The 24,003-nt window shown below is 38.8% G+C and overlaps 6 protein-coding genes across 7 annotated transcripts; 5 read left to right on the top strand and 1 right to left on the bottom strand.

Moving 5' to 3' along the window:
- Nucleotides 1-1,652: 1,652 nt before the first annotated feature.
- On the top strand, nt 1,653-3,157 carry LOC137730775 (UPF0481 protein At3g47200-like). Its single transcript, XM_068469735.1, has one exon. It carries the CDS (start codon nt 1,653-1,655, stop codon nt 3,018-3,020), a length of 1,368 nt encoding a protein of 455 aa, XP_068325836.1. The 3' UTR covers nt 3,021-3,157.
- Nucleotides 3,158-4,401: 1,244 nt separating this feature from the next.
- On the top strand, nt 4,402-6,619 carry LOC137733004 (universal stress protein PHOS32-like). The gene is made up of 4 exons (XM_068472231.1): nt 4,402-4,661; nt 5,003-5,109; nt 5,370-5,488; nt 6,228-6,619. The coding sequence occupies exons 1-4, from the start codon at nt 4,487-4,489 to the stop codon at nt 6,319-6,321; spliced, it is 495 nt and encodes a 164-aa protein (XP_068328332.1). The 5' UTR covers nt 4,402-4,486; the 3' UTR covers nt 6,322-6,619.
- Nucleotides 6,620-7,153: 534 nt separating this feature from the next.
- LOC137732649 (pectinesterase inhibitor 10-like) lies at nt 7,154-8,017 on the top strand. Its single transcript, XM_068471949.1, has one exon. It carries the CDS (start codon nt 7,154-7,156, stop codon nt 8,015-8,017), a length of 864 nt encoding a protein of 287 aa, XP_068328050.1.
- Nucleotides 8,018-10,274: 2,257 nt separating this feature from the next.
- Nucleotides 10,275-11,574, top strand: LOC137732650 (uncharacterized). Its single transcript, XM_068471950.1, has 4 exons — nt 10,275-10,647; nt 10,862-11,080; nt 11,187-11,327; nt 11,444-11,574. The coding sequence occupies exons 1-4, from the start codon at nt 10,275-10,277 to the stop codon at nt 11,572-11,574; spliced, it is 864 nt and encodes a 287-aa protein (XP_068328051.1).
- A 684-nt stretch (nt 11,575-12,258) lies between these two features.
- LOC137731348 (ubiquitin-conjugating enzyme E2 32-like) lies at nt 12,259-14,419 on the bottom strand. The gene is made up of 5 exons (XM_068470451.1): nt 14,251-14,419; nt 13,832-13,963; nt 13,652-13,736; nt 13,040-13,203; nt 12,259-12,949 (listed from the first exon to the last, which is right to left on the bottom strand). Exons 1-5 carry the CDS (start codon nt 14,359-14,361, stop codon nt 12,518-12,520), a joined length of 924 nt encoding a protein of 307 aa, XP_068326552.1. The 5' UTR covers nt 14,362-14,419; the 3' UTR covers nt 12,259-12,517.
- A 1,505-nt stretch (nt 14,420-15,924) lies between these two features.
- On the top strand, nt 15,925-19,152 carry LOC137732197 (probable bifunctional TENA-E protein). 2 transcript variants are annotated; one of them, XR_011068316.1, is made up of 4 exons: nt 15,925-16,159; nt 16,489-16,709; nt 17,320-17,765; nt 18,967-19,152. XR_011068316.1 is itself a non-coding variant. In XM_068471497.1 (3 exons), exons 1-3 carry the CDS (start codon nt 16,013-16,015, stop codon nt 17,678-17,680), a joined length of 729 nt encoding a protein of 242 aa, XP_068327598.1. In that variant the 5' UTR covers nt 15,925-16,012; the 3' UTR covers nt 17,681-17,848. The 2 variants fall into 2 exon arrangements, 1 of the variants encoding a protein (XP_068327598.1); XM_068471497.1 differs by lacking the exon at nt 18,967-19,152 and having other exon boundaries at nt 17,320-17,848.
- Nucleotides 19,153-24,003: the final 4,851 nt, after the last annotated feature.

Below are 24,003 nucleotides of genomic sequence, written 5' to 3' on the forward strand. Positions count from 1 at the left end.
AAGTTAGAAATAACTATGTTAATTAGTTAATAATTAACAGTTTAAGCTTAAACACATGAAACACATGGCCATAAGGTTCCGTACTCCACTGGCTTTACCATATTCTTAAGGTAACTATCTTGAAGGAAAAAAAAACAAATTAACAAGTAGCAAGAAGCCATGTTGATGCTTTCATACTTAAGGGTCTTTCACGCGAAAGTCATTTATAATATTGTAACTCAGAACAAATTTAGAATCTTAATTAAAACTATTGAAAATGACTTGACGTTTTATAAGCTCTTGCTAAAAGTCGTAACTTTTTGAGGTGAGACATTTCTTCACATCCTCACCTCGCGCCCCTCACGTGACTTGCTTTGATTTGCAATGGGGAGAGTTCCCCAACTCCTTCTAAGTCCTTGCAATATTTCATACTTTTCCGACATTGGACATTTCTTCGCATCCTCACAACTGTTAGAGTGAGTTCACACTGCTACAACTAATACTTAAATTTGCTTTCAAGCAATTAACATTTAACTCTTACTTTGCACAAAGCTATGCTTTCTTATGGTTTCCAAATACCTTTTTCAGAGAGAATCTGCCTCTGCCCTCTCTGCTGTGGTTCCTTTAATTTATTTTGTACTGTTTTGGGCATGTTTGCCAAACCCCACAAGTTAACATTGATTCCAATCAGCTCTCTCACACCAAAATGCACCTATATTTTGGTCCTCCACAAGTCTTCTTTCATCATTAACTAGAACAATGGAAACTGATCTTGCTCACTGCTTGGGTTATTCAAAGCTCCAAAATTAGCAAGGTACACTGACCCCTAAACTACCATGTGTGTGTGTGTGTGTGTGTGTTTTTTTTTTTTTCTGTATTTTTTTTGTCTTGGAAATGTTCAATGTTGAAAAAATTTCAGGAGTGGGATCCCATTTTGTGGGATAAGGTACAGCTGGTTGACCAGTGATGCATATATTAGGGGTGTGACATCCACACACCTCTTTTTACCTTCTCACACACTCTTCTAATTTTCGGCCGTCGGATCGGATGAATTAAAGAAGATCAATGGATATAAATTAACAAAGGGTGTGTGAGAAGTAAAAAGGGGAGTGTGGATAGCACACCCCTAAGATTAATGTACCTCATAGTGGAAATGTTCTATCCAACTGATGATAAGAACTAGTTTTTGTTGTGGTGTTTTAAAGCTCACTTTGATATGTAAAGAAAATTTATATGTTCCCTGGCTTTAGCTTTTAAATTATTTTCACTCAATTTCTTGTATTAAGATTGTGATTAACCATGCTTTTCTTTTATTAAGATTATGATTAACCATGCTTGTGTTTTGTAAATCATTTCCAAATCTTTTTCAACTATACTCATATCTTGTGAGCTGAGAAAGCTGGGGAAGATCAGGGAAATGATTCCCGCATTCTCGTTTTCTCCTTCTGGACTGCTATCCTTGTTCGTGTCTATTGATTTTTGTTTGATTTATTCAATCAGAATGGTGAAAAAAGGGGGGAGTACAGGGGGAGAAAAATGAAGTGCGGAAGTTACTTCCCGAAAACCAAATGCAGGATTTTACCACATTACTAAAGCTTCATTTAGAGTCAAATTTAAAAGATTCTCTGTCATTGCAGGTTCTTTTGATAATTTCCAATACTCCCCTTTGAAAGATGGAAAATAGTTACAGATCAGAGAAACAGGAACAAGCAAGTGACCATGTCGCCCCCGAAATTATTCCTGAGCCACAAACAAGAGACCATGTCGCCCTCGAAATCATTCCTGAGCATGATGTCCTTGTATCTTCCATCAAAGAAAAGATGGAAAACGTTGCTGTATCAGTCTGCATCTTCCAAGTCCCCGACAAACTTCTTGATGGCAACAAAAAGAAGTATACTCCGGAGAATGTTTCCATCGGTCCTTTGCACCGCAGAGAACCTACTAAAGTCGGGGAAGATGATAAGTGGCGGTATTCTTATGCACTCCTCAATCGAAAACCAAATTTAGAAGCAAGCTTGAGCATCTGTGTGAAAGCTCTTAGAGAGTTAGAGCACAAAGCGAGAAGATGCTACGAGGGAGAGATTGGCCTCACTAGTGATGAATTTGTTCAGTTGTTGCTAGTTGATGGATGCTTCATCATTGAGCTGTTTCTTAAGTACGCTTACAAGAGCCTCAGATCGCGACGAGATCCTATATTCAGCACGGTAGGGATGCTTTTCGGCATGAGGAATGACTTGGCATTGTTACTAGAAAACCAAATTCCTTTCTTTGTTGTTCAAAGGTTGTTTCAAGTAGTACCGCTTCCTAAAAAATGTAATGAGTCACTCAGTGAGCTCGCTGCACGCTTCTGCAATAGAATAATCCCGGGAGATGATGAGCATGTTATCCAAGACAAGTTCAACCGAGAAGGGTATCATTTGCTCGATCTGATTCGACATTCCATCCTCCCAACATATCCAAAACTGCCACCGAAAGAAGATACACCTCCCAAAAATATGGATTGTGCAAAAATTCTCAAAAGGGCAGGCATTAAGTTCAAGAGCGCCAGAAGCCCAAGTTTCTTGGACATCAAGTTTTCTCGCGGAGTTTTCAAAATCCCCTCTCTTGAAGTCCACGGATACACAGAAACACTTCTCCGGAACCTCGTTGCACTGGAGCAGCGTCAGATTGACGATACAGTACAGCACGTCACATCCTACGCCTTCCTCATGGGATGCCTCATCAGCTCTGAGAAAGATGTGAAGTTCCTCCGGCGAAGGGAGATTCTCACGCACGACGAGAAGAAGGATAACGAGGTTTTCGAAGTGTTTAAGAATCTATGCAAGGAGATCAGCTTGAAGGATTTTTACTACGTGAGGATTTTTGAAGAGGTAGGTGAGTACAAGAGAAAGAGTTGGCATGAAAAGCGGCAGAAGTTGAAGCACAAGCATCTCAAAACTTCTACCTCAGTTGTTGTGTTTGTTGTTGCAATTTTGCTTCTTCTTCTCACCTTTGTTGGAGCTTGCTTTTCCATTCTTACCTTTGCTCTCCACCACGTTTAGAACAAATAATCGTTCATCTCTTCACACACTTGGATATTTAGAACAAATAATCATTCATCTCTTTTCACACTTGGATGTGAAATTGATTGTTTTTTACTTGGATGTGTCTATTTTTAACGTATATGATAAATAATGGATGATGCACACGTATTGAATTTGCTGATATCATGCATCTTTTTTCACTTGATGTGAAATTGTTTGTTTTTTACTTGAATGTATCTATTTTTAATGTACATGATAAATAACGGATAACGGTATACGTATTGAATTTGCTGACTATATCTTTCACATGAAATAAATGAACCAGATGCAAATAGTTGGATATTATTTATTGACTACGATACGGATTAACTACATTTCTAACATGAAATAAATGAAATAGATGTAAGCGGTTGACACATGATGATTTAAGAAGTGATTTTCACCAACCATTTTCTCACTTTATACGAACATGTATAACTTTATCCATTAAATTGAAGAATTAAAAAAAAAATCAAATAACAGATCTAAACAGCTGTGTGTAAAAAAATAAAAATAAAAACATGTAAAAAATAATTTCCCAATGATTAAACATTTAAAACTTTATTTATTCATTTTATGGTATTTTTGGCTGAGAAAAACGTTTAGGAGGAGAGAGGCTACTCCATCTCAGAGCAAAGACATAATATAAGTCTTCTATAGCACTTATAGATGGATCCAATTATATTTTTAGTTTTTACAAATCACCGACCAATAAAGATTACCGACGACAAAAATCAGATCTAAATTTTGACCTACTGAAAAGAACAATTTTTAATAATAAAAAATGTAATCTGATCAAATTTCAAATACAAAAATCATTAACAGAGGATCTAACGGTTCAAAAAATCTAGAATATTAAGTACCGTGGAACACTAAGAGAATCCCCAAGTTGCAGTCTTTGCTTTCATTCTCAACCTTGTAAAAGCAATCAAAGCCCTCCATTTGAAGCTCAGACAAGCAAACGACATGTCGTTTCAATTACGCGCGTTTGGGCCGAAACACTCTCGATCCCGACACAATGACACACAGACCATAGTTTTAAAGGATCATTTTTACTCATTATCATTTAGTATGATTTATACTTATTATTTTAATAATAATAAATAAGATGATGAGAATATACCATGAACAAAAATAAATCTAGTTTTAACCTATTCAATTGTCATTACTCGTTCGTGTCTTATTCCCATAATAAAAGCAAAGACAAAGCAACATCACTCCCCCCACAACATCCACCGTCAGATGCCACCCATCACAATACTCAGGGCCCCACACAGATAACCATCCAACGGCTCACATAAACTACCAACAAGTGGAGCCATCACATCATTTTTGTCCACCCAACCGACTTTCCTTCACTGTGCTCTTTGCATAAGGAGCTCTTCTTTCTCAGATTCCGAACTTTCGGTGTTGTTTCTGACCAGCTTTTCCAGATCGAGAGAGAGATGGAAGACAGGAGAGTGGGAGTGGCGGTGGATTTCTCGCCGGGCAGCAGGGCGGCCCTGAAATGGGCAGTCGAGAACGTTGCCCGGAAAGGCGATCACCTTATCTTGGTTGTCGTCCGGCCTGAAGAGAACTACGAGCAGGGAGAGATGCAGCTCTGGGGCGTCACCGGTTCACGTATTCCCTTTCTCTCTCTCTCACGCAAAAGTTATAGATCCAGATTGAAACTTTCTCTCTCTTGTTTTCATTTGTTTTTTATTTTTAATTTTAATTTTTGGGTTTTGTTTGTGATGAGTGTTTGCTTGCTAAATTGACTGAATTTTCAGCTCTGATAAAAAAATTGAAAAATACATAAAAATACGGTGGTCTCTGATCAACATTTTCTGGTTCAAGTTTGGAAATTTTCTGCGTGTTTTTGTTAATTTGTGTTTGGTTTTTAGTGTTGATTTGTGGGTTTTGTTTGTAATTACACGTCCATGCATGGTGATTAATTGATAAATTGAATAACTTGTTTGCAGCTTTGATTCCTGTGAAAGAGTTTTCTGATCCCACCATCATGAAGAAGTATGGAGTGACGCCTGACGCTGAAACCATCGACATCGCCAACACTGCGACGCAGAAAGAGGTTAGATTTTTATAAAAGGAGGTTTAACAAAACACCTTCAATACTGTTTACATTTTAAAAAAAAAAAAAAAACCACATTTATACCTTTCGCTGTACCATTTACTATTCACTATTTTTTGAATTTTTCGTTAGTTTTCATTTTTATAAATCGATTTTTGTTTCAATTAGTGAAATTATTAATCTTGAAGCATCATGCTAATTAAACTTTGTTGCAATGGGATTATTACAAAAATGATAACTATTTAGTTGGATGGGTGCAGGTTACGGTGGTGATGAAGATCTACTGGGGCGATGCCCGTGAGAAGATTCTCGAGGCAATTGACAAGACCCCCTTGAGCTTCCTTGTTATTGGAAACAGAGGCCTTGGCAAGCTTAAGAGGTACAAATTCATATAGTCCATCAGCATTTTCGGATTTAATTGTGGAATGAATTGCACTGTCAAAAAATATCAGTTAACTTGGTAGTTTAACGGGCAGAGAAATTGTGCCATTAGTACTACGGTCTAGTGTTCTTCTTCTTCACTCATGGTATTCCTCTTCATTTGTATATGGAAGGTCTTAGGTATGTTGGCCCTTTGTATCGACGAAATTGTTACGTGTCCTAAATTAACAAGTAAACTTCTATTCACAGACTTTGAATTTGTGTTTGTGTCTATATTTTGGCATTTTTGTGTACATGTGGTAGAGTTGGTTGAGGGGATGTCATTGTTGTCCATGTTGTTTTGTGGTTGGCTCTTTGGCAATCAAGTTCTTCTCGACTTCTTGGGTTCCATGATGGCAACACTAGACTAATGCCCAACATAAGACTTTCCTTGACACTTACACTGTTTGTTCTGTTACAACTCGTGCGTTTGTGATTGCGAATCACATAATAATCCCACTTCCGATAATTAGTTGTACAACGTTAATACTCCGACTTTTTTAAGATTAAACTCGACATCTAAACCTTGCAAAGTGGTTTAAGTTGAAGATAATGATGCATCTTAGTTTCTCAACCTTCACATTGGAAATTATTTTTGTAGTAACTGCTAACTAAGGATGCCCCCTTGTGTTGACTTATGTTTCTTTGATTAATGTTTAGATTTTAATTGAATTTCGACATGTTTGTTGTTTTTGCAGGGTTATAATGGGCAGTGTCAGCAACCATATCGTAAATAATGCTTCGTGCCCAGTTACTGTTGTCAAGACTAGTTCCGAGTCCCATGCCAGCTAAATCCTTTGTCCTCAATGCATGCTGGGTAAATAAATGCGATGCATCAATTGCTTCCTTACCTGCAACTGAGCCTTTTAGTTTGCACAAGATCTAGTTTTTATCTTAATAAGATCTAGTTAAATTAAGGTTTCAACTGTTTGTTGCGGTACGTTGAAGTTGGACAGATTTGATGTGCGTATATCGCTACGTTATATGCATTTGCTACCGACTATAATGTGAATTCAACTTGTAGTCCGAGATGGTGATTTGCTTACCAGAATTCAAGGCTTGATTAATTAAAGTTCCTCAGGTTCAGCAATCTACATTCAGTAAAATTAATTACAGCTATTTAACTATCTTGAAGAAAGTTCAACTTTACGACTTGTGCAGCTGCTTTGTTATGGTCGGTTGCCTGCAGCTGCTTCCAAATTAATGGGATAGCGATTTTCACACATTTTTTATAATATCTATGCGCTCCAAACCAAATGCTCTTTATTTTAGCTGAAGAGCTTAAGCTAGGCGACCTTGCGGTTAGCCCAAGTGATGAAGGACTAGCAGGTAATGGGTTAGGATTAAGATCCGCCAGGGTTTGGGGCAACGGATTACGGTGAGAGACCATCACCTCTTGTAGGAGATTGAATTCTAGCTCTCTAATTTTAAAGCCAATTGTGAATACAAAGGAATGTGTTAATTAAGGTTAAATTCCATTGATAGTCAAACAATCCGTAAACAAAGCCGTTAATTCACCAAAACACACACGGTGGCTATTATTGCATGCTTAAAATTATCTTCCATTCTTTCATTTTCTCCTCTTTTACTTCCTTCCACCCTGCAAGCAAATTCAAGAACAACAATGGATCCAAAGTGCTATACTCAAACGCCTCTCGTCATCTTGTTCTTCTTCCTTTTCGGCTTCAACTCCGTGCAAGCCGTATGCAAGCCCCGGGACTTGAAACTGAGGTACCTAACCGTTCTCTCTCCAGCACCTAGTTCTCCTAACTCGCAGGCGTCTGTGCCTCCTAGTAAGCCACCTGCGGGTAAAGTCTTCCCTTCATCGCGGCCAGCAGGCCCTCCACCAACCCGTAGCCCTACTTCGGCCCCAACTCCGGCCCCAAACCCTCCTTCACAGCCTCCACAAGCATCACCTCCTGCTGGCAATTCTATTTCTCCATCTTCCTCCTCATCCTTTTTTCGCCGTCCTTTTGACAGATCGCGTGGAAACCTCTTTCTGCAGCCTTTTGTTCCCAACACAGCCTCATCATCAACCCCACCTAACCCGGCAATCCAAGAAATATGCAAAAACACAGACTACCCTGATCTTTGCATCTCATCCCTGACCCCTTTCCAACCACCCAAGGTTGACCCCATATCCGCGCTTGAGATGGCAATCAAGGCTTGCACCGCACACGCCCAGATGTCTCTAGCCGCAGCCTCAAAACTTGTGACGATGCCTAACACTGCGCGTGGCACGGTCGCTGCACTCAGTGATTGCAAGGAAATGTACTCTGATGCCTTGGACGGCCTTCAGAGCGCCATTGATGCAATCCAGAGCCGCGACATGGGCACGATTAATAGCATGCTTAGCGGGGTGGTGACCGATGCTGTGACGTGTGGGGATGGGTTTGAAGGACAGCAATCTCCGCTTGGTGATTACGATGAAAAGCTTCATAAAATGGCCAGCAATGGCCTCGCCATTGCTTCTTTGATCAAGGGATGATCGTGATCTATATATATCTTCAGTTCCTTCCATTTTGTTTTGTGATGTTTCTTGTTGTCCAAGAAAAACATCACATAGCTAGCAAATTGAGAAGAGTAGAGATTTAGGAATATATAAATTAAAGAAAGTTTACATTTTTGTACTATAGCTTGTATATCTTTTGTCTTTATTCCTTGAGAAGCATTGTACATAGCCTATAGGATTACTTGCATATATGCTATTATGCAAATTCACACAAATTTGTATCACTTTCCTTTTGGGCTCATAATTTTTTTTTTTAGTGAGACTTTAACTCGGTGTTCCTTTTCCATTTGCAAACCCTTACTTGAATCTGTTCTTGCAGGATTTCGTGCCCTCGGGTTTAATCCGGTTGCTTCATTCCTTTTCATGGTTCTTGTCCATGCAGCGAAAAAAGCCCTCCCTAGCTACATAAAGCAAGAAAATCAGTGCAAATCTCGAACCAGCACGAATTCACACCAGAAAAAGGTTAAATCTCTATAGGATTTGAAAGAATTTGAATAGGGTTTGGAGTATTTGAATTTTATTTTATATTATATTTCATAAGATTTGGACAATATTTGACTATTTCGGAATATAAACTTTGAAGTGAATTATTATTAGCACTCTAAAAATGTTTTGCAATCCTTTCTTATTAGGAAATCAGGAAGAAATATTTGCAGAACAAGAAAAATAAGGGAGAAGTTGCATTTCGAGACTACATTATTTATTCCACTATGTTTGATGAGTACTACTAGATCGAGATAAAAGAGAAGCAAATAAGAGAGAGTTATGATGTGTTTGGGCTTGGCGTTGGCGGGTCTAGCCTCAGGTCTTGGGCTTGACCGCTTGAGCAATGAAAAGCTGTGCCAAGTAAATGGAAGGAAAAACAAAAATGGAAGAAAATGAAGGAGATAATATTAATTGAGTAATGATATTCATACTATGTTTTTGTACCATATTTTTATATCATCTTAGGTGATATTTGATGTGAATAGCCACATCATTTGAATTAATTAGATTTTTTTAATTTAGTTCATGATTTAATAAACTAATAATTAAGAAAAACTAGTTAATTAAATGAGGATTGTGGTATACGAAGAGTTTTTCTCTTTCATTTCCTTTGGTTTTGAAATTTTTTCAAATGATATGGCTGTTCATATCAGATACTACCTAAGGTGGTATAGAAATATAATATGAATAACATTACTCATATTAATCAACTTTCATGCGTTACCAAACCAAAACAAAAACCAGAACCAAAACCATTCCTCTCCGTCACTCCACTTTCTCAGCATTTACTAGTACAATCTTCTTTTCCTTTTCCCCCGACATTAGGGCTGGTGTTTCTCCTCGCTCTTCCGGTTCCACCGCTGTGCTTCCGGCTGCTCCTTCACTTCTTTTGTAGGGCTCACACGTCCTTTTGAGACTGCTTCTGTAGGTAATGACGGATCGGGGATTTCAAGATCGGGGCGTTCCAAGATAAAAGTTCAAAACAAAAAAAAAAATATTAGACTTCCATAGCACTATTTTTTATTGAATTTGGTTCATTGAATAATCAAAATTAATCAACCACATCAAGTGGCCTAGTGGTACGGGCACGGATTTCGGCTCTTAAAATATAAAAAACAAGGAGGTCTTGGGTTCGAGGTTCCAAGCTAGTGAGTCTGCTTAACGTAAAATATATATTACAATTGGGAGTTGAGACTAGAGTCTAGGATTAAAAAACTTAAATGAATTTGGAAGAAATAAAATTAGGCAGCTAGAGGTGGTGAAACGGCAAATGGTGCTAGGGGATGGGGTAATTTGAGTTTAAAGTTGGGATGTTGCAACGATTTGGAGGATTACAACAAAAATTAGAAACCTCTTCTTCTTTTTAAGCACTGCTGCATGCACATCCATGGAGGCAACTAGCCTCTCCACTGCACCTGCCCAAATTATTGGAGGATCCCGAAGATCGATCACAAGTGTTTTTTCGGACTTCCAGAGGGTTCCGGGACCTCGGATCCCTGTATGGATCCATCCATGTCCGTAAGGCTCGTAAGCACGTTTGCTAGAACTGATGTTATTAAAATATGTTAACTTGTTGGCACCATTAGATTTATAGGATTATATTGATTTACTTCTTACCGAGGGATTTGTTATTATAATCTTCAGGCTCACTGCAGATTCTTAAATTAATGGAATTGTGTTGATCTTCCACCCCTTGTCTTCTGAGATTTGAGTAAACATAAAGAACACTGCAACGATTTTAGTATAAATGGAAAGCTTGGGTGGCGCTGGGTTTTCGCCTGGAGGTTGCATTGTCAGGAAGAAGAGGAGTATGGTGTCACATAGACCTCGCTTAAATCCACCGACATTTTCCCTCAGCTCTAGTATCCCTATCGGCAAAGGAACCATTGATGAGGATCAGAATAATAAGAAGAAAATAGTGCTTTCTAATGTACTCGGAAGTAAGAGCAACCCGAAGAAGTTAAAGCTTAAGTTTGGAGGTGTTACTCATACAATCAACACCAACTATATAACAGATGTTGGCGATGGTGGTGGCTCGTCCACAGCTAAATCTTCAAGCTCTTTAGATGCCTTCACACCCCAACTGAATCCCCTTGCTCAGGTACCGCACCCTGATTCTTGTTACTATTGCAATTGTTAACAGGTCTCATTTTGTACGACCTGTACGGTGGAATTTATTTGTCATCCTGTCTGATTTTTCCAATGATTTTTCTTTTAATTCTGTACAATCACAACTGTAATGACAAGGACCTCTTTGAAAATTTGTAGTTCAACGGTTGCTATTTTGGTTTCAAAAGTTACACGATGCCGTGTATCATAACATTATTGATGCAGGTGGAGATGGGGTCAATGAGCCAGTTCGTAAGAGCAAGCGGGCTCCTAAGAGAAGAACCTCGGGTGCTGGATTTAATGAAGAAGATGAAGAAATCCAATTCCTTGAAAGATTAAGCGCGTCCAAGCTCGTTCAGAGAGAATTCAAATGGACATTCGCTTTCATGGAGATGATAGTGGAGAGTATAAGCCCTCAAGGCTGGGAAAAGCTAGTAAAAAAAGGTCAAGCTCGGAAAAAATGCACGAGGATAAAGATTGGGAGAAGAAGATGAAGAAGAATTGACATCTGATGATGAACCTGAACCAAACGGGAAGAAGCTGAAAACAGGATCTCTTAGTCTACTTCTAGAAGGGAGGAAAGAATCGACCCTCACTACACGTCACCGGACCCTGCAGCCTGGAAAACATATTTTTCCTGGTTCAGGTTTTCTTGACATTACAAGTGATTTGCTTCCTGTCCCATCTAAAAGTGCGCATCTTATCTCCGTGTTTGTTGCATGATTCTGACTATATTGAATATATCCATATATATGCATATGCGTACTGAACTTGTTTTCAGTTTTTCTGCTGGCTGGTTGACCACAGGCAAGAAGGAGGCAATGTCTGAAGTGGAACGACAATTAAAGAAAGCTGAAGCTGCACAGAGACGAAAAGCGAAGTTAGAGAATGCAGCTAATGTGTTCGATATAGGCCGCTGGAAGTGGAACGACAATTAAAGAAAGCTGAGGCTGCACGGAGGCGAAAAGCGAAGTTAGAGAATGCAGCTAATATGTTCGATATAGGCCGCTGGAAGCAGGATAACGGAAAACTCATCAAATTTTGAGTCATGCGCCGTGATACCGGTCATGGAACAGCGAAGCATAATCTCTTCCTAAATTATTTGCCGACCACTAATGTTGTTAGAATAGGAGATCACACTGAAACTACAACCAAGTAGAATAGTTAGGTAAATGAAAGAACAGATGCGATTCGGTGCTACGATGAGAGATCACAAACTCGTTTGATCCCGTGTTTTCTCGTAGCAATCGAAAAGTTTCTGTTTATGGAGAGGTTGTCGACTTGGGATGAAATATTTCACTGCAGAAAAACCCAAGGCTTATGCTAATTTTGGCGCGACGGGAACATGTTTGAATTAGATCATTCTAGCATGTATAATTAATTAATTAATTAAAATTCGAGATTTTCTCTTCCTTCAACTCTTTTCATTTCTACTTGCGCATTTCATTTTCAAGACCTTCACCATTTTTTATTTATGGCCGTCTGATTAAAAATAAGATGAAAAAGACATGCATGATTTATGGCCATAACCAAAAAAAAATAATAATAATAACGTACATATGATTAGACAAAAGTATGTAAGAAAGAGAAAAACATAACGTGTTACCACTTCGATTTTAATCTGACAAAATAAATAAATAATAAATAAAAGGCGACAGCATGCCACTGATTTGTCTATCCGTGTGAGAAGGAAAATGTTTCTGGGATGACAAAACATTTTAAGTTTACTTACAACTGTGGACATTTTCGATGATCTTAGATTCATAAGAGATCTCAGATGCTTCAAATAGATGTTAAAACTTTAAAACAGATGTCTCTTTAACTACCATATAAGAGGTGGGCATATTCTGTTTACAAAGGCAGCTCGAATCGTCACTGAATCTAAGATTCATCCATGAAAACAGCACCGTGTCCGCTGGATTTCATAAACTTCTTAAAAAGCAGAACCATGATTGCAATGGTAAGTCCAACAGCAGCCCATGTGAACAAGCGATCGTCAGCTGCTTTTTGTACTTTAACTTCTGGCCTCTGTAGCAGCTGACTTGATCCGGCGGAAGGAGCTCCATTCAACGCCCTTGCTACTTCAGGGGCAGGGTTAGCATTCAGAGGGGCTTCCTGTACTTCTTCAATAATCCTGTCTCCCGCTGTTGGGTTTGCAGGCCCTTCCCCAGAAGTTTCCTCAGCGGGTGTGGCTCCAGCGCTTTCGGAACTCTCCTGAACATCGCCTTCCTTGTTTGAAGGATGCTCTTCCGAAGCCTGTGAGGGGCTCAGTTGAGGGACAGGGGGTGCCTTGCTCAGCATACATTCATGAATCTGTGAGATTACTATTATCCGTTAGCAAGTTCCCAACACAAAAACTTCATCTGTGTTAATTTGCAGTGGAATTTTCATTGGTTATTTTACCTCATCCATTAACTTTTGGCGTTCTGCAGTGCCATATCTAGGGGCTGCTACACGAGATTTGATGGCCAGAGAACGCCTTTCTTCCTTCTTGTATTCCAGTGAACCTAATGCACCATTTGGGTTTGTAGGCATGAATGCAATAAGTGCAACTAAAGCAGTCCGCACTGCCAACAGACACACTACATTAGCAAGATGAGAATACAATGTCAATCATCGAGGAATCAACTCAAATTCCAGCTGTGTTTCACATCAGCATACAGACCGTGTTCTCAAATACCACTTAAAATGTCAACAAATTGAATAGATACTCATTCAGAATAAAGAGAAAAGTCCGAAACAAAGAACATCATAGTGATATGATCATTGGACTAAGAAAGTCCAGTTCCAACTCCATTTCAAGCCAACCATGATTTAATGGGTATCTGTTACGATGTTATCAATTCGGATGTGGGATTGGGCTAAGCAGTAGGGATGCCACTTACAAAATGCACATTGGAACACTGCCAGGCCGATCTACGTAATAATAAGCTTCCAAAATTATAGCTCTTGAGTCATTTTGTCAGCGTAACTACGCACTAGCATACACAATGTCTAAGAAAGAGTGGAATTTACCGCTCCATGATGGCTGCCAATGCTCGGGATGATGATTCGATATGCTCAAGCAAATCTTGGTTTGGGTTTCGAAGCGACCATTTGGCTGCAAGTGAAGTAAACAAATCAACACATCATGACTGAAAAACTATCCCAACCAGCAAACTAGCGCATTAACCTAAAAAATGCACACCATATTACCGTCAGCAACATGAATGAAGGGGGTTTGAACGGGTACTCCGCCGGCAACTGGATACGCCCGTGGTAAATCCCACCTTCGAATTCGGTATCACTAGGGCCTCTGATTACAAATTGCCAGTCAAATATGTTCTCCTGAAAACAAACACTAATCAGCTAACAATATTGATACATTGATAATTAGCATTTAGTCCAAACAATATCCCTAATTTCAAAATAGCCATAAAATTTAAAACAAATGCGAAATTTAGAAAAAAGAACTAAAAAGCAAAATTCAGCTCGAACCCCCAATATTTAAAATTCAATTCAAATCAAAATTCTGGTATCAAACTCAAATCTCACCATCAAAGCGGAATTAAACAAAATAAAATATACAAGATCAATAATCTAAATTTGTAAAATTATTGGGAAAAGTGAGAAACCTCGAGGGGGAGGCTCATGAAATCGTCGGAGGGTTTGGATTGCATCTCCTTAACCTCCTGCAGTATCCGCTTCACCGCCGGGTTCTTCAGGTTGTACTTGTCCTCCGCCATCACAGTCCGATCCGAATCGATCCGATCCACCACCACCTCCTCTCCAGGTTAAATTCAACGAACAATTTTATATACGGAATACGAATACGAAGCGGGGAGAGGAAAGAGAGAACCAATCGGTGTTTATACGAGAGAGAGAGAGGGGGAGAGCATTCATTGGGTATTCGCCACGTCGTCTGATGTGCTTTCGCTGAGGTGTCAGACTAGGATTGGGTGTCGTGGAGATAACTTTGTTTTGCTGTCAATATTCTTTTGTTCAAGGTCGGTAGTGTTCCAACGTGATTCTCTCCGGATCCTTTTTGGTAAAGATTTTGAAAATTCGTAAATTGTGTCTATTCATCTTACATGATTATGTACTACTTAGGCTTATTTTTAAATAAAAATATTTAAAATAATTTCTGACCGCACTATATATGATAAACGTATATAATTTATAGATTCATAATATCCTCACAAACAGATTCCTACGAAGATTTGGACTCGGTAGTGTTACTGATTTACTGTTAGGTGAATGTGGCGGGTTAATTAGTAAATTTATGTCACACTGTAAATCTAACGAAACTGGGCCTTAACTGAAGTTTCTTACCTTACAGGACAATGTAGGAAGGAAGATGGGCTTGTGAAGTTTTATTTTGGTTCATATAGTTTCAGTGGTCGCAATTTAAATCATATTACTTTACTAACTTCAACAATAAAGTAATCGAAAGGCTTTGTGCATGGCGTACACCTCTAAAAGAACTAATTTACTCTCACATATGTCCATACGTCATACCCGTAGTTGCCTAAATTAGGTAGGTCTTTGGTTCGTTAATTATGGAATAATAAATAAATAAATTGTTAAGCTCTCGTGACACATAATTTGGAGGGGTAAAAGGCCAGTTAAAATCGATATTAAACCTCTCATTGGATGAATAGGTGTTAATTTTAATAAACTTGCGGTGGAAAAACCATTAATTGAAGTAAGAGCGGCACCTAAAGAGTTCAAGCTCTTTCTTTTGTTACTAATCAAGCTAATGGTTAAGATACCCCTATTTACTTTATATCTATTTATTTTATTTTTTTACTTGTATGGGTTTTCTAATATTCATTCATGTTAACTTAATATATTAAAAAAAATTAAAATATTGAAAGAGAAAACAAAGAGGAGAGGGGGCATTCTAGAATTCAAGGGGAATTTGGTAATAATAGATGGTGGACAATCTCAGGAACCATTTCTATTGATTTTCAATATCAAAGAATAAAGTAAGATGTTATGCAAATCTCAAATGCTATTTTAACTGAAAAGTCAACAATGTAACATCACCAATGTACAAATTTACCAAAAAAGGAAGTAACATCACCAGTCTACATAAAGGTGGGACTAAAACGAAACACACAAAATGGTGCCTGCTTGGACCGGCCCATTAATATCTGAAACAGTACAGGCCCAACGATCACAAGCGGTGGCTACTGCCGACTGCTTCTACACGCGTAGCGGCTGTTTTGCAGCATGGCTCCCACGTGTTCGGCACATAATGATTGAACATTGGGACTGCCCCCTCTAATTACACAAAAGCCCCTCCCTCCATCTCTTTCTCTCTATCAGTCATTCGCGCGGTCAAATGCGAAACCGAGAAACCACAAGGAAAGGAAGAGATCGAAGCCGCAGAAAATGGATGGGAAGCCGAAAGTTGGAGTGTCGATGACCAACACGTGGCTGAGGAAGCACCGTCTGCTCTACACTGGAGCCACCCGACACCCCTTCATCATCAGCATTCGCGACGGCACCGTCGATCTTTCCGCCTTCAAACGCTGGCTGGTAAGTAAGCCGCAATTAAAAGTTGGTTAATTTGGTTCGCTACGGCGCCGTTTCATTCTCCAATTCTCCGGGCAGCAATGATTATTTTTCTTTTACTTAAATTAATTTTAACTGCTCAACTCAGGTCACAGAGTATTACGGTTTAGTGTTACTTTTTACTTTCTAGCGGGAGATTTTACCTTTTGAATGACGAGTTCTATGCTAATTTATTCACGAGTTTCATCCCGTTGTGTGCGCAAGTCCAAATTTCGTGGTCTAGTCAATTTAGGCAGCACTTATAATTAACGGATTTTTGCTTTGGTAGTCTAATTTTGAAAAGGTTGGTGCAGGGCCAGGACTACATATTTGTGAGAGCATTTGTTCCATTTGTGGCGAGTGTGCTGATAAAAGCTTGGAAGAATTCCGATCACGAAAGCGGCGATATCGAATTGGTACTGAGTGGGGTGGCTGCTCTGAATGATGAGATTGAATGGTTCAAGCAAGAGGCTTCCAAGTGGGGCGTTGAGCTATCCGGTGTTGTTCCTGAAAAAACAACCCAGGATTACTGCAGGTTCCATCTTCAGTTTAACTCCAAAGTTTCTTGCTTAGCAGTTAGCAATCACTCAATTCTTTTTTATGTTTTAACATTTAGGCTGATGTTAGTAAGTGTCGTAAGTAAGAGAGACTTACATGAAAGAGGATGACGACGAGTCAGTGTCTCAAACCTACCAATGGCGCCATGTATTTTTACTTTACATGGCGTCGGTTGATTGTTTGGGACACTGTGGTGGTCCCTCACCAATTTCATGCAAGTAATTTTCACTGTAAATGGTCATTGAAGGATATTCACATTTCATACAAGGGAACTTATTGAACTTTAGTATAGATTGTAGAAAATTTGGTTTGGTATAGTGTGATGAAGTTTAGAATGGTGTCACTGGTTCTGTACAGTTACATGCCTATCTTTCTCATCATCGATAGTGCTAGTGACCTACTGCGACCGACACCTAGTCACGTTGTAGCATACTACTAGTGGGGCAGTAGATTTCCGCTATTCAAGTGGCCCAGATGTGTAAGCAAATAAAAATTGTTTAGGTTAAGAATTTGGGAGTCCTTTCACTTCCAGTAAATCGGGCATTACTGTTGTGCTAATGTAGTAATTGGAGTGGTGTTGGTTGCAGATTTCTGGAGGATCTAATGAGCCCGGATGTTGATTACGCTGTGGCCATGACAGCCTTTTGGGCCATCGAAGCTGTATACCAAGAGAGCTTTGCCCATTGCCTGGAAGAAGGGTCCAAAACCCCACCAGAACTGCAAGAGGCTTGCCAAAGGTGGGGCAATGATGGCTTCGGCCAGTACTGCTCTTCTCTCCGAAACATTGCTGACCGAGAGTTGGAGAAGGCCGCCTCAGACGGCGGGCCTTTGGTGAAGGTTTCAGAAGATGTGGTCACCAAGGCTGAAGTAGCGTTCCTGCATGTACTCGAGTATGAGGTTCAGTTTTGGAACATGAGCCATGGGAGTCCTGGACGCTCTGCTCCATGAACCTATGTGGAAGCGATAAATTATGGCCTTCACAGCAGGAAATGAGGCTGAAGTTGGACAAGCAAACAGCTGTTGCCTGTGCTGTGTAAGTAAAACTAATCTTTGGTAAGCACTGTATAAGACCTTGGAGTAGAGGAGGACAAAAATAACATTGCGAAAACAGACTAACAATGTTTAGTATATATAGAGGGCTTCCTCTTTACCCCACCGCGGTGAACATACGTGACTTAGCATTAGCACCACCCTAATTTGGCAAGCTCCGTGGCCCCGTAACACCCGATGCCACTCTAGCTACCTATGATTGATGTTCAAGATGATATGTAAAATTGGAAGAAAAGTCGCACACAAAATTTACAGACGCGACATATCTCTATCTTCTAGGATCGCCACAGTACAGTATGCAAATTGAATGTGATTTGAAGGTAGAAATGTTTAGGGCTTTGACTGAAGGCTTGATCATATGTCGCGTTTTAGAAAGCTTGTGTCAGGGAGGGATAGCTTTGTTCAATGAGTCTGCTATCACGTCTTCAAAACTTGATAGATTTTACTTATTAAATATACCTTGAACAGTACAACATAGTAGTAAATGTATGAGTTGTATCATAGTTTCTCTTAATATAACAAAGAGTAATAAAATTAAAAAGGGATTAAACTATACCTCTGCATGATTGGAGATGAAAAAATTTAACCACGTGTTATTTTTTAAAATATTATTTGTAGGGGGCTAAAATATTGCCCCGGGCCAAGTTTTGCTCCCATGACTACCATGCACACATTATTTAATTCTGCTGCATTCTTATTTATGTTCTGACACTACATACTCGGTTAAAAAAGGTCCATTTCGTACACTCTGCACTCTTGTTTTAATTTATTAGTACTTTTTACATATCACCTTCATCTTATGACTTCATTACTTTTTGAGTATCGGCCAACGTACCTTGATTTTCGTATCTGTGTGGATATTCGAGCCGGGTTGCATCTCAGTTTAGTAATGGAGCAAGGTTTTCGGATTTGATTTCATGATTGCTTTATGGCAGTTTGGTATTAGAGCTTAGATTTTCAAAATTGGTTTTATGATTGTTCTGATGCTAGTTTGGCATCAAGTATTATGTGGCAGTTTGTAGGTTACTTAATTAGCTTATATGTTGAATACATTGTTAGTAAAAATACAATTTATAAAATAAAATGGTTAAACTCTGTTTATTACTTTCATCGTGGTTTTCAACATTTAGTACATCAAGTTTTTTTCATCCCAGAGTCATACCTAAAGTGTTAATTTTTCACAGATTACTTCCTACACTAAATCGTCACCCAATCACTATTTTTAAGGTTAGAACAACATAAGAGCTTCGGAATAAGGAAGATTTGAGGGTCTTGAAGCTCACCATGATCGAAGAGATGAGTGAACAGTGATAAAAGTCACTGTGTAGTTCCATTTTTTCATTTGGGTGTCCTGAGTAACTAGGTACAAGGGTGGTGTGTTAGACAAATAAGGAATATGATTGGAGTCCTTGTGTAATTGTATATAATATTATTATTGGAAGAATAAGTCGTCCTACAGCCGTCAAGCCGTCCTATAATCGTCCTACCTACACACTAACCGTCCTACAGCCGTCAAGCCGTCCTACCTTGTCCTACCTACACACTAGGACGGCTACCTTGTCCTCTACAGCCGTCCTACCTTGTCCTACCTACACACTAGGACGGCTACCTTGTCCTACCTACACAATTGTATCATGTATATATATCCTTATAATCTTGTAGAGAAACATAATAATAAAAAAAACATTCTCTTTCATTTTTCCACATATCAATAACAAATATATTTTTCAGCCTACATACCTTTTTCTACATGGTGGTCTTCCGCGAGGTTGATGGTGATGGTATAATGGTGTTTGGTCGAAAGGTTCGTCAAAGTACGGCAAAGTGGTGGTTCCTGGGCTTGGAGAAGAACAAGGGAAGTGAGGAAGAAGAAGAAGACCTGCAGATGGTGGTGTCATCGTCCAAGTTGCTGTTGTGCAGTGAGCAGGGTTTAAGATCTCTAGGACTTGTGATGGGAAGGAAAAGGATAGGAGAGTGTGAGGTGAGGGAGCTCGGTTCCATTGTTTTTACAGAGAGATGAGAGGGAAACACGGGAGAAAGATGAAGGAATGGGCGTGGGCCCCACATGGTACACAGCTCAAGGCAAAAAACAAATCAAATTATCTCATGTAAACGCAAAATTACTAAAACGCCCAACATGCTCCGTAGTTTGTAAAATTTTTGTCGTAACCGCAAATTTCGTTTCGCTTGCACCTATGTGTTTATAATGACGAGTACTACAAGGTTACGCTAAAAGAATATTTCATACGCCTCACAATACGTTGGTCAATGAAAGTCAATGTCCTTGCCTCTAGGGGCATTTTTGTCAATTCCCTCATTTAAAATTAATAAAATTGTCAAATTAGGGACGGGTTGTCACACAGAAACAGTTGACGGAATCTAAACGGAAGGACTAAATTAATGTGCGGTGGTGAATGTCAAGGATGACATTGATTGATTTTGAAAATAAGGAACCAAAATGATGAGTTTGATCGATCTCAAATACCATTGGTGATAACCCTAACTAAAAAGAAAAGAAAATTTTGAATTGTTAGATGAACTTATTCTCTCTCTCTCTCTCTCTCTCTCTCTCTCTTAATTTGTCATATAAATTAAAATTTTAAGTGATTTGTCACATCAAATTTCAAAAATCATTAATTTGTCATCTCATCTTAACTCCGTTAAGTTTTCCATCCAACCTCGCTCTCAAATCTCCCCCAATTTCCCAAACACTCACACTCAGTTCATCAAGGTGGAGGCGGAGACTTAAGGAGAAACTCTTAAAAGTAATTCTAAGTAGCCAAGTCACCGCCCTACGTCCCAAACTTGTGCATGAAAGCCCCAGCTCGTGCATGCTCTTAATTCCTCACTCAAGACGGTTTTAAGAACAAGACGAATGTTTCACCCAATTTTGTTCCATTAAGTATAATTCCTAAAGTTGGTAATAAATTATGTTGCATGTTCATATATTTGTAACACATTGGAAACCACCACGTCCTCTCACATCAGTTGCACAAGTTTAGCAACTTGATTTCTAGCCGAAATATTTCAATGACTAAGATTTTACCAAATGACTTGAATGTTAGAAAAGTTAGCAATTTGGTGTTAAAGTTTAGAGTATTTTTGGTATTTTACGTATTAGGGTTCTATAGTAAAATAAGATAAAGAGATTGTTTTTTTATCATTTACTAGGGTTTATGAATGCTTTATAAATACACCTTGTAACTTAATAGAACGTCGTTGTGACAAGATGTAGTGCTTTCTTTATGTGGTTATCTTGGTAATTTGTAGTTTTATTTATTTATTTATTTTTACTTCTATGAATGAAATAAGAATATTAGAGTTTGCAATCAAATTTTCTTCTTTTCTCGTCATTTTAATTAACATTGAGTTGAGCTTGATGTGTTTTGGCTATGCATGATCTTTGACAGGGGAGAGTATAAAAATGGAAGATTATAAAGCTACATTATGGGGTGAGATCAAAAGAATATGTTTTTAAATAGTATAATAAGTTATTGTAATAGTTTCAAACTCTTTCTTCTCTTTTTAATAATAATAATAATAATTATTATTATTAGTTGTATTTGAAAGTTTCTGATATATATATTTGGACATAGGTAATTTTCAGTACCAAGAGAGCACAAAGAACCCCAAACACTAAACATAAGCTCAACCCAAGAGAAGAGGCCACAAATAGAAAAACACAAACCCTAAAAGACTAGCTTCCGCCGCTGCCTGCGAAGAACCCACCGCCGACCACAAATCAGCATCCCAAGCCAGAGGTCTCATCAAACACAGCCCCAAAGAAGAAGGCTCCATCATCCTCCACCAAGCACCACACATATCGAAACCGCCTCCACCAAGGAGGAAAGTTTCTGATATATAAGTTGACAAATAGAAGTCATTGTTCATCCTCGGATTTGGAATATATGGTAGCCTGGCAATCAAGCTAAAAACGTACGTAATATATCCTCCACTCTAATCATAGTCCTACTTTAGCACCTTTTGACTTTTGTCATCATCTTTTTAATATAGTCCTTCAGGCTTACAGCTACCAACAAAAATATCAATGACATTTAGCCATCTGTTGAAGGCGTTGTGCTTGGGCAACAACAATACTACTCCAGACTCGCTATCTTGCAATTATAATCCCAACCATGAAATTAGTACAACTCCTGCACCCAACTCTCCTCCTATCATTACCGGATATCCATGTAATGATGCTGCTCCGGTGGCTCCGACGGCTCCAGACTACCACTGCCCGACACAAGCAGCCCCATGTACTGATGTGCCCTCGCTTGTTCCTCATGACGATGGCGTTGATTGCGAGTGCTTGAAACCGCCAGGTCAAGATACTGGTAGTTGTAGCTCCTCAAGTGCTGGACTTCATGATCAATCAGCTACACCTCCTCCCTTTATGCCCAAGAAAACTAATGAAAAGGGTGAGGGGAAAAAGAAATCAGCCGGAAATGTCTTCGAGGTTCGTGGGAATACCATTACCGGTTGGAATTTTCGACTTTGGAAACACCTATACATGATGAACACTGTGCATTATATATCCCCGTAGATTTGTTGGCGATATCGTTGTTAATATATATGTTATGTTGATATGGATTTTCTCTGGTTACAATTGAGCGGGATATTTAATTACGTGAAGATCACTTTGCATTCATGTACGTAGAGAACATCATACAAAATTCATTCTTTCCAATACAATACTTGAAACTCTCAAAACTGAAATTGGACAGAAAAAATCCAAAGCATCATATTACCTTTTTCTTCCACAAACGGAGCACCTAGCTCGTCGTAAGTCAACAACGTAGAATTACACTGCTCCGCCGCAATCGCGCCGTCGCAGAGATTTTTCGACTGGGAGTCGAAATCGCAAGCTCAAGGTTCAATTCGTTGTTGGTTGGGCATCATCTGGTTGGGTAGTCCATCAACATGTCTCGTACATTTTGTTGAAAAATTAAAAAAAAAAAAAAAAAAAAAAGTTATTGATTTTTTGTCTAAGTCAGAGTCGTGACCGAGGTACTCGTAGCCCGCCCAACCCACCTAGGTCACGACTCTGACTTAGACAAAAAATCAATAACTTTTTTTTTTAATTTTTCAACAAAATGTACGAGACATGTTGAATATTTGGATGAACACTCATTGTATGCTTATTCCTCATGTTTTCAATATTCTAGTACTTTATAATTTATTGTCATTTTATTTTGCAATTTATGTGCTCTAATATAATTCAGTGTTTTTTTTTTAAGTATAAGTAAACACTTATTTATACAATATATAATAAATTTTCTTAAATCCGCCTAGTCCCCAACCCGTCATCTGACTAGCGTCTAGCGTCTTTTAGAACATTGGCTATGAGTGGATAAAAAGTAGGTAGCTTGAAAGAATAACACCAACAATCGAGCCCTAGTGTCCAATATCTTGCTCGTTTAAATGCCTATTCCAATTACACTAACACTCCCTAAGGTTTTTTGAGTTTTCACAAAACCCCCCTCACTTTTGAAACATTACACAAACACCTCTTGAGGTTTTAATTCACTTTCACAATTACCCCTTCAACCAATAATATGACAATAAAAAGATAAATATACCCTTATACTTAATTACTTAAAAAATAATAACTTTTATAAATAAATAAATAAAAGAATATCAAATTATATATTAAACATGACATTGACCCACATCGACGCCAAACCCGTATTTTCCAAAACCGAACACGATGCCCTTCCAATCGTCAACTCTATACTCGAATAAGAGGATCCGACTGCCCATACTCCCGCCGTCGATGACAATTCAGCACCGTTTCGAACCAAAATTTCTCAAATTTCATGCGAAAACGAGAAAGTAGCATATTGTGAGAGCTAGTGCGATTAGGGCTGGTTTGGTATAGGATACCAAACCGAAAACGACATATCAAGTCCCAAACCAACTATTTTCGAGATGGAAATCTAAGGACTGATCCTAACCCAAAATTTTGGTATTCCCGAAATATTTTCGGTATTTCAGGATTTCCCGAAACCTAACCTAAAATCATCCGAACCTGCATTAAAATTATAAAATTTAAAATCAGAAACAGTGGTGAACCGATGAAAATTGAAGGATGAGAGAGAGAGAGATAGAGTGCAAAGATAGTCAAACCTTCGTCTTTCTCCTGACCCGAGCCCCCAATTCGAAACCCTAAGCCCCAATTTGAAACCCTAACCTTGATTTGAAACCCCACACATATAGAG

Source organism: Pyrus communis, chromosome 4 (assembly GCF_963583255.1).
Source record: "Pyrus communis chromosome 4, drPyrComm1.1, whole genome shotgun sequence".
Lineage (NCBI taxonomy): Eukaryota > Viridiplantae > Streptophyta > Magnoliopsida > Rosales > Rosaceae > Pyrus > Pyrus communis.